The 10,438-nt window shown below is 42.6% G+C and overlaps 1 protein-coding gene across 1 annotated transcript; it reads left to right on the top strand.

Moving 5' to 3' along the window:
- Positions 1–7: 7 nt before the first annotated feature.
- Positions 8–10,124, top strand: COA5 (cytochrome c oxidase assembly factor 5). Its single transcript, XM_077296518.1, has 3 exons — positions 8–261; positions 7,764–7,847; positions 9,898–10,124. Exons 1-3 carry the CDS (start codon positions 163–165, stop codon positions 9,937–9,939), a joined length of 225 nt encoding a protein of 74 aa, XP_077152633.1. The 5' UTR covers positions 8–162; the 3' UTR covers positions 9,940–10,124.
- Positions 10,125–10,438: the final 314 nt, after the last annotated feature.

Genomic DNA, 10,438 nt, shown 5'->3' with positions numbered 1-10,438 from the left:
GTGGCGCGCTCCTATGTGCTCGCGCACGGTGATGACGTTTTGGACCTTTCTCGACTGGGAAGGGTTATTTTTGCGACAGAAATCCTCGCTTTGCATTTTGGGAAAAACATGGCGCTGCCCATGTGAAAGTGTCAAATGTAGCAGCCGACCAGACCAGGAGCGATGCCTAAGTACTATGAGGAGAAGGTGGAGGATACACACCCTTGTGCTGGGGTGAAGGAGGATCTCAAGAGCTGCCTGCTGGACAGTGCCTGTGTTTTGGTATGTCCTGCCTATTCCACCCCCTAGTGCCAGTACTGTGGTGAGCTGTGCCAGACCATGGCAGCAGAAGGCACTATACTAGCCCTGCATGCTGAGTGACATGTGACACTGCCCCTTTACATAGTGTCTGTGAGCATTGCACCACAATAAAATGCCCCCCTAATCAGTTACTCAGTACAGGTTCTTTCCTCGCCACCGTCTGAAGATGTCCTAGAATGATGGTAATGGCTACTGTGGGAGGTGAGTGCAGCGCCCGCTCTCTGATTCTATCTCCGCCACATCTGCTACCTGTGGAAGGAGACCTCACCAGGGGCAGGGATAGCAGCAGTGACTGACGCCAGCACTGCCCCCTGATTCGTTTGTGTCTGGTGCTAGAAGCTGTGGGGCGGTGCTGGTGTCACGCTCTGCCTCTATAGCTGCCCCCTGACAATGTCTTGTTTCACAGTTGTAAGATGTGGCAGCCAAGATGGAAGCAGAGTGCTGGATCTTCTCTCGCCTCTCCTGCTGATTCCATCGCCATGACCATGGACCTAGGACATCTTCAGAGGACGGCGAAGCAAGACATTGTAGTTACTGCAGCGTTGCCCCTGTGATGTCCTGTTCCAGGAGGGGCGATGGATGCTGCAAGGAGTGGAACCGGCCCCAGCCTCCTCTGTTTTATTTGAGACTCTTTTCAAACAAAAAGTCACAGGAAATGTAGTAAAAAAAAATAAAAAAAAAAATCACATTTTGGGATTAGATAGGGACAAGTGTAGGTTATTTTATAATAAAGCTAATGATAAAAAGTGGTGAGTGTGTAACGATAGAGATTTAAAAAGGACATTTTAAGTACCAGACCAACCCTTTAAAGGGAACCAGTATTTTCATGTCTGAATTAAGACTAGCACCTTCATCAGCGCTTGTGCTGCATTCCATAAAGATGTATATAACCCCCTGACTCCCCCTGTATGTCCCCCAAAAACCTTTTGAAATTCTCTTGCGCTCTATGTAAATCCTGCCGGTCTGATGATGGATGATGCCTCCTGCGTCATCCACAAAGCCGGGCGAAATCTCGTGCCTGTGCACTTTGCTCTGCCCTCAGTAGGTGGGCACAAGCGTGAGATTTTGCCCAACTTTGTGGATGCCGCAGGAGGCTTCCTCCACATCAGTCAGAGCAGGAGCACTTTGATGTGAAGCTGAGAGGAGGGATAGACTCCACAGTAATGACGCCTAATTGATTGAAACAGCAGGATTTAAATGGAGCCCAGGAGAGTTTCAAAAGGTTTTTGGGGGGTATACAGTGGGAGTCAGGTGGTTATATACCCCGTTATGGAATGCAGCACAGGCGCTGATTAAGATGCTAGTCTTAGTTCAGCCAGGAAAACACTGGTGACAGGTTCCCTTTAAGCAATTGACATTGGAATTCTGCTTTGGTACTCACCACCCTGATGTTTACATTATCACATTACCAGTAAGCCACAATGCCCACTTATCATATGTGAATTTTTACCGCTCTCATCAACAATCCTTTTTTTTTTTTTTTATGGGGGACCTGCTACCTGTCCCACTGATGAGAAATTCAACAGTCCTAATCTTTTGTTCTGTTTTGCAATAAGCAGCTGTCAATAAATATTGTCCTACTAATTGAAGTTCTGCATTTGTAATCTCAGTAGAGCATAACCATACATGCACATCTACCACTACATCCATGAATGTGACCAAAACTGGCAATTGCCTCCTTAGTGTAGGTCGTGAAGCACTTCTAGCTTCTGCTTTTGTAAGCTTTCACTACCTTGGGCTCCTGTTTTGTTTTTTGTGGTAGCTAATTAGTTTGCATGTATTATTTCTAAAACTGCATTATCTACTGCTATTTCAGCATGTGCAATATTATAGGAGTTTTCTATTAGACCATTAAAAGGTCCATTATTTTTGTGAACACATGTATGGTAGATATTAGCCCGACTTATATATATATATATACACAGTGCCTACAAGTAGTATTCAACCCCCTGCAGATTTAGCAGGTTTAATAAGATGCAAATAAGTTAGAGCCTTCAAACTTCAAACAAGAGCAGGATTTATTAACAGATGCATAAATCTTACAAACCAAAAAGTTTTGTTGCTCAGTTAAATTTTTATAAATTTTAAACATAAAAGTGTGGGTCAATTATTATTCAACCCCTAGGTTTAATATTTTGTGGAATAACCTTTGTTTGCAATTACAGCTAATAATCGTCTTTTATAAGACCTGATCAGGCCGGCACAGGTCTCTGGAGTTATCTTGGCCCACTCCTCCATGCAGATCTTCTCCAAGTTATCTAGGTTCTTTGGGTGTCTCATGTGGACTTTAATCTTGAGCTCCTTCCACAAGTTTTCAATTGGGTTAAGGTCAGGAGACTGACTAGGCCACTGCAACACCTTGATTTTTTGCCTCTTGAACCAGGCCTTGGTTTTCTTGGCTGTGTGCTTTGGGTCGTTGTCTTGTTGGAAGATGAAATGACGACCCATCTTAAGATCCTTGATGGAGGAGCGGAGGGTCTTGGCCAAAATCTCCAGGTAGGCCGTGCTATCCATCTTCCCATGGATGCGGACCAGATGGCCAGGCCCCTTGGCTGAGAAACAGCCCCACAGCATGATGCTGCCACCACCATGCTTGACTGTAGGGATGGTATTCTTGGGGTCAAATGCAGTGCCATCCAGTCTCTAAACGTCACGTGTGTGGTTGGCACCAAAGATCTCGATCTTGGTCTCATCAGACAAGAGAACCTTGAACCAGTCAGTCTCAGAGTCCTCCAAGTGATCATGAGCAAACTGTAGACGAGCCTTGACATGACGCTTTGAAAGTAAAGGTACCTTACGGGCTCGTCTGGAACGGAGACCATTGCGGTGGAGTACGTTACTTATGGTATTGACTGAAACCAATGTCCCCACTGCCATGAGATCTTCCCGGAGCTCCTTCCTTGTTGTCCTTGGGTTAGCCTTGACTCTTCGGACAAGCCTGGCCTCGGCACGGGAGGAAACTTTCAAAGGCTGTCCAGGCCGTGGAAGGCTAACAGTAGTTCCATAAGCCTTCCACTTCCGGATGATGCTCCCAACAGTGGAGACAGGTAGGCCCAACTCCTTGGAAAGGGTTTTGTACCCCTTGCCAGCCTTGTGACCCTCCACGATCTTGTCTCTGATGGCCTTGGAATGCTCCTTTGTCTTTCCCATGTTGACCATGTTTGAGTGCTGTTCCCAAGTTTGGGGAGGGTCTTAAATAGTCAGAAAAGGTTGGAAAAAAGAGATAATTAATCCAAACATGTGAAGCTCATTGTTCTTTGTGCCTGAACTACTTCTTAATACTTTAGGGGAACCAAACAGAATTCTGGTGGGTTGAGGGGTTGAATAATAAATGACCCTCTGAAAAAACTTTTCCCAATTTTACAAAAAAATAAACAAAGAAATAACATTCTTTTTTGCTGCAGTGCATTTCACACTTCCAGGCTGATCTGCAGTCCAAATGTCACAATGCCTAGTTAATTCCAAATTTGTAAACCTGCTAAATCTGCAGGGGGTTGAATACTACTTGTAGGCACTGTATATATATATTATATATATTCTCTTCATCTCTATTGAGTTAACTTTCAGCCATCAAAAGGATATGTATACATTACTTGGGTTGGTGGGGATCTGATCTCTAGTAATCCTTTGAATGAAGGGGCCTCTGCACTGAATTTGTGTTGGTTGTGACACGAATGCATTGCTGCACCAGTTTCATTATGCGGATTAGTGGGGATCCCGGAGGTTATGATATGATAGCATATCCTAGCTACCGTATGTGGTTTCACTTTGAGATAACAGAACTTTTTAAAGAGCTAATCTCATATTATTAAATTGCTTTAGTTAGTGTAAAAATAAGCAAGCTTGCAGTTGACTTGCTTTTTCTGCCTGCTTTAATTCTCTTACTGTGAGAGCTTATATTTTGCATAGTATACAGCTTGTTTTCAAGGAGCTTGGCCACCACAGCCTGGCCAAGTGGGTGCAGTAGTTACATTCTAGGAGAAGAGTTAACTCCTAAAATCACAGTCAGCTCTCCCCAACCCATTGATTTCTATACAGCAATTAGCTGTTCACCTCCCTTCACTTTCAGCTCCTGACACATAGCTGGTATATAAGGCGATGACCTCCGGCACTCAATAAGTAACAGAGAGAGATTAAGGTTTGAAATGATTTCCAATTTAATAAATATCCGACATGATAGGATATACAGACCTCAATCCATCCGTTTCGGCGTAAACCTCACTGTATCCGGACACCAGAAGCACGCCGACATTCACTTATAGCACTCGGATTGCCCCTGCACTTTTGCCACATTCTGAAAGGCTGGAACATATTTTGACATATATCCCGTACAAACACCCTTGGTAAAGGCATTTACGCCGAAACGTTGGATGGATTGATGTCTGGAAATCACAGTGTATCTACACCAGCAGATGACATGGCTCCCAAACCATCACTGATTGTGGAAACTTCACAATAGACCTCAAGCAGCTTGAATTGTGGCTTCTCCATTCTTCCTCCAGACTCTGGGACCTTTTATTTCCAAATGAAATGTAAAATTCACTTTCATCTGAAAACACCTTGGACCACTGATCAACAGTCCAGTTCTTTTTCTCCTTGGCCCAGGTAAGATTCTTCTGGAGTTGTCAATTGGTCATGAGTGGCTTGACACCAGGAATGCGACACTTGTAGCCTATGTCCTGGATACGTCTGTGTGTGGTGGCTCTTGAAGCGATGACTCCAGTAGCAGTCCACTCCTTGTGAATCTCCTCCAAATTTTGAATGTCCTTTTCTTAACAATCCTTTCAAGGCTGCAGTTATCCCGGTTGCTTGTGCACCTTTTTCTCCCACACTTTTTCTTTCCACTCAACTTTCCATTAATATGCTTGGATACAGCACTCTGTGAACAGCCAGCTTCTTTAGCAGTGATTTTTGTGGCTTATACTCCTTGTGTAGTGTGTCACTGACTGCCTTCTGGACAACTGTCAAGTCAGCAGTCTTCCCCATGATTGTGCAGCCTACTGAAACAGACTAAGGAACCCTTTTAAACCCGTAGGAAGCCTTTGCAGGTGTTTTTTGTTAATTATTCTATTTTACTGAGATAATGACTTTTGGGTTTTCATTGGCTGTAAGCCATAATCATCAACATTAACAGAAATAAACATTTGAAATAGATCACTCTGTTTGGTTTGACTCCCAAACTATGGAAACTATAGCTTAAAAAAATAAAACAGGAAAAGACAGCCATGTTTACCAACAGGTTACATAACAAATGCTCAACATGATGCACTGGCCCTCTTGGTAAAGTCAGAGGCAGCACTGGTGCAAAATACTAATTAAATAAACAGTCACCCACCTACCATTCATGGAGGGGGTGGTCGCCTAGTATTAAAATTGCACATGTATAAGGCTTGTATAGGCCACCAGTCACACAGATGTAGTGCAAACATTCTAACTTACCTGTTAGTGACACCCATAATATTAGATTAGGGGGGCTTAATAGCACTGTATAGTGCATATGGCTTTTTTCCTTAACCCCATAAGGGGGCAGAGAGTGCGTCATTCCTAGAGCCCATCAGCACGTCCTTTACGTGATCGAGCGCCTATGGGTTGCCATGACAGCTGAAGGTCAGCTGAAGGTTGGGTGGGGGGGCTCACCTGTTATGACCCCAGTGGACAGGGTCTCAGAGGAACGTGTAAGTCTGCAAGATACAAAAATCCAGCTCATAGGGCTGTGGTAACTGGGTTGACCAAATAGCTACTCCTAACGCCAACACTAGAAGTAGCCGGGGATCATGCCTACGGTGATCGCTAGATGACTCGCGCCAGCCGGAGAATCTAACTACCCCTAGGAGAAGAAAACAAAGACCTCTCTTGCCTCCAGAGAAAGGGACCCCAAAGCAAGATACAAGCCCCCCACAAATAATAACGGTGAGGTAAGAGGAAATGACAAACACAGAAATGAACTAGGTTCAGCAAAGAGAGGCCAGCTTACTAATAGCAGAATATAGCAAGATAACTTATCTGGTCAACAAAAACCCTATAAAAATCCACGCTGGAGATTCAAGAACCCCCGAACCGTCTAACGGTCCGGGGGGAGAACACCAGCCCCCTAGAGCTTCCAGCAAAGGTCAGGATACAGATAGGAACAAGCTGGACAAAAATACCAAACAAAACAAAAGCAAAAAGCAAAGAAGCAGACTTAGCTTGAAAAACAGGAACCAGGATCAGAGGACAAGAGCACAACAGATTAGCTCTGATTTCAACGATGCCAGGCATTGAACTGAAGGTCCAGGGAGCTTATATAGCAACGCCCCTGAACTAACGGCCCAGGTGAGGATATAGAAAAAGACAGACGCTCCAGAGTCAAATCACTAATTACCACTAGAGGGAGCAAAAAGCAAAATCACAACACTCAACTGTAGCTGGCATACATAGGAGATTGTGATTTTCTCTGTACATAGCACAAGTTCAAATAACACCCCCTTTGCCCCATTAAAAATAAAACAATTACCTTAACTTTTTTTTTTTACATGTTTGGTATCTGCGTGCGCGTACTGACAAGGGAAATCGTATTGTCCGGCCAGTTTTACCATATAGTGAACATGGTAAATAAATAAAAAAATTAACAATTGTGGAAATGCACTTATTTTTGCAATATCGGCGCACTTGAAGTTCTTTTTCCCACTTTCCAGTGCATCACATGATAGTTTTAATGATGTCATTCAAAAGTACAATTTATCCCACAAAAAATCCATCCCTCATAAAGCTATGTGAGTGGAAAAATAAAAAAAATTGTGGTCCTTAAAGAAGGAGAAGTAAAGACTGAAATGGAAAATTGCCGGGTATGAAAGTATTAACGCATATAAACATCACAGAGAGGTTACTTGGCTTAGGCCTTTATAACATGGCGGCCATTTGTTTTTAATGGCTACTCTGAAATTCATTATTTGACCTGCAGAGTCATTGCATGAAAAATATGAAGGTGATAACAGCTTCCCAATGATAACATCAGATTGTGGGACGTTCCAACAGTGGAGTGGTATCATTGGTTTTATGTTCATATACAGGGGTCATTTTACAAAAGTTTTGGAAGTTAGTACAATGTTACAAAATGACACGTTGCTCATATGTGTGATGTCAGGGCTTATTCACACATCAGTTTTTCAAATACGTGTATTGACCGCTTACTGACACATTGCATTCCATGTGTCTTCTCACATGTCGGATTTGCTGAAATAACAATAAAAACTTCTGAAGACCCATTATGCCAATTCACACGAATGGGTCAGTGAAGAACATGAGCAGCACATCATTGGTGACATCTGAGATGCATCCATTTGGTGATTGATTTTAACTTACTAATTCTAAGAGAAATTTGCGAAAGCCTCCATTATTTTCATACATGTGTGTATTTTACTTATATTGTATAATGAGCAGTACATATGGAGCTTTTCTTACCCTTATAAATGTTTTTTGTATAGGAAGGAAAGACCCCCAAGGAGTGTCTGAGAGAAGGCCACTGTAAGGCTCTGCAGGTCACCTTCTTTGAATGTAAAAGATCAATAGTAAGTGCCTTGTGTACGTAGGACATTTTGTTTAGGATGATGCATTGGGTCTGTTTTACTCATTTTCCCTTTATAAACTGTCCCGGGTCTTCATACATGAGATTTGCATTCACCAGCAGAGGCTTGCCATTTTCTGTAATGCATAAACTAGTTAGTATGTTATATGTATTTACCTTCTGCAAGGAATTGTGCACCAATGGGTATAGTGGATCGTATCTGGTACAGCTTCAAGAGTCTCTACTTGTATGGTATAGTCAGTTGCCTATAGGGATATACAGGTCCTTCTCAAAAAATTAGCATATAGTGTAAAATTTCATTATTTACCATAATGTAATGATTACAATTAAACTTTCATATATTATAGATTCATTATCCACCAACTGAAATTTGTCAGGTCTTTTATTATTTTAATACTGATGATTTTGGCATACAACTCCTGATAACCCAAAAAACCTGTCTCAATAAATTAGCATATTTCACCCGTCCAATCAAATAAAAGTGTTTTTTAATAACAAACAAAAAAACCATCAAATAATAATGTTCAGTTATGCACTCAATACTTGGTCGGGAATCCTTTGGCAGAAATGACTGCTTCAATGCGGCGTGGCATGGAGGCAATCAGCCTGTGACACTGCTGAGATGTTATGGAGGCCCAGGATGCTTCAATAGCGGCCTTAAGCTCATCCAGAGTGTTGGGTCTTGCGTCTCTCAACTTTCTCTTCACAATATCCCACAGATTCTCTATGGGGTTCAGGTCAGGAGAGTTGGCAGGCCAATTGAGCACAGTAATACCATGGTCAGTAAACCATTTACCAGTGGTTTTGGCACTGTGAGCAGGTGCCAGGTCGTGCTGAAAAATGAAATCTTCATCTCCATAAAGCATTTCAGCATTTCCCCAGGTCAAGCCACTTTTGAACCATAAACAGCGGCAGAAGCGCCTGACCTGGGCTACAGAGAAGCAGCACTGGACTGTTGCTAAGTGGTCCCAAGTACTTTTTTCTGATGAAAGCAAATTTTGCATGTCATTCGGAAATCAAGGTGCCAGAGTCTGGAGGAAGACTGGGGAGAAGGAAATGCCAAAATGCCTGAAGTCCAGTGTCAAGTACCCACAGTCAGTGATGGTGTGGGGTGCCATGTCAGCTGCTGGTGTTGGTCCACTGTGTTTCATCAAGGGCAGGGTCAATGCAGCTAGCTATCAGGAGATTTTGGAGCACTTCATGCTTCCATCGGCTGAAATGCTTTATGGAGATGAAGATTTCATTTTTCAGCACGACCTGGCACCTGCTCACAGTGCCAAAACCACTGGTAAATGGTTTACTGACCATGGTATTACTGTGCTCAATTGGCCTGCCAACTCTCCTGACCTGAACCCCATAGAGAATCTGTGGGATATTGTGAAGAGAAAGTTGAGAGACGCAAGACCCAACACTCTGGATGAGCTTAAGGCCGCTATTGAAGCATCCTGGGCCTCCATAACATCTCAGCAGTGTCACAGGCTGATTGCCTCCATGCCACGCCGCATTGAAGCAGTCATTTCTGCCAAAGGATTCCCGACCAAGTATTGAGGGCATAACTGAACATTATTATTTGATGGTTTTTTTGTTTGTTATTAAAAAACACTTTTATTTGATTGGACGGGTGAAATATGCTAATTTATTGAGACAGGTTTTTTGGGTTATCAGGAGTTGTATGCCAAAATCATCAGTATTAAAACAATAAAAGACCTGACAAATTTCAGTTGGTGGATAATGAATCTATAATATATGAAAGTTTAATTGTAATCATTACATTATGGTAGATAATGAAATTTTACACTATATGCTAATTTTTTGAGAAGGACCTGTATAGGGCTTTGTTTAAGCTGATGTCGTGACTCCTGCTATTTACTAGAGCTCTGACAGATCTTTTTCCAAACACATTGACAAATATTGCAAAAAGGATGCCTGATTGCCTACTCCACCAAAATAAATTTAGTTGAGTTGAATCCTGTATCAGATTTCTTTTTCACTGGTTGGTTTCTTTAACTGTCTAGTTCATCTGTTTCTCGTAGTTGGACAACCGAGCACGTTTCCGAGGAAGAAAGGGCTACTGACATGATGAAGATGATCCCGAATGTTGCAGTATCCAGCAGTCTTCTTGTAGTAGGGGTTCTGTATAGTGAAGATATGCACTACTATGTCTGCTAACCATGCAGTAGAGTAGGGGTGAGGAGCGTTATCAGGAACAATTGTGAACTTTGGTAATGATTAATTCCTAATAAAATACACAATAAAAGATTGTTTGGGGTTTTGTATTTTTTATAACTGCAGAGTATTATCTCCAGGATTTTTTATCTTTCTTTCTCATTCTCACTTATTTTGCTGAAGTGTTGTAATCATAACTTTATATGGTAGGTTCATGTAGTTAGTGGTGCATCAGAGGCCATCACACTTGTGAAAAACCGTGGCATGCATAACATCAGTTAGGCCAGGTTCTCCCTGGGGAGTTTACCATCCGTCTGACCCATATATGCCAACAGAGTGATGAACGTGTGTTCTGCCGTGCATCATTTTCAGGCGTGTACACCTACTGGAGGCAGACACTCGAACGTA

The sequence above is a fragment of the Ranitomeya variabilis genome, chromosome 3, assembly GCF_051348905.1.
Source record: "Ranitomeya variabilis isolate aRanVar5 chromosome 3, aRanVar5.hap1, whole genome shotgun sequence".
Lineage (NCBI taxonomy): Eukaryota > Metazoa > Chordata > Amphibia > Anura > Dendrobatidae > Ranitomeya > Ranitomeya variabilis.
Note: the sequence above shows the minus strand (reverse complement) of the source record. Positions and strands in the feature narration are given on the sequence as shown.

Coding starts and splice junctions, on each gene's coding strand:
- COA5 (XM_077296518.1), top strand. CDS start 163: ATGCCTAAGTACTATGAGGAGAAGGTGGAGGATACACACCCTTGTGCT. Junction 262..7,763: donor TGGACAGTGCCTGTGTTTTG/GTATGTCCTGCC, acceptor TTTTTTGTATAG/GAAGGAAAGACCCCCAAGGA. Junction 7,848..9,897: donor TTGAATGTAAAAGATCAATA/GTAAGTGCCTTG, acceptor TGTTTCTCGTAG/TTGGACAACCGAGCACGTTT.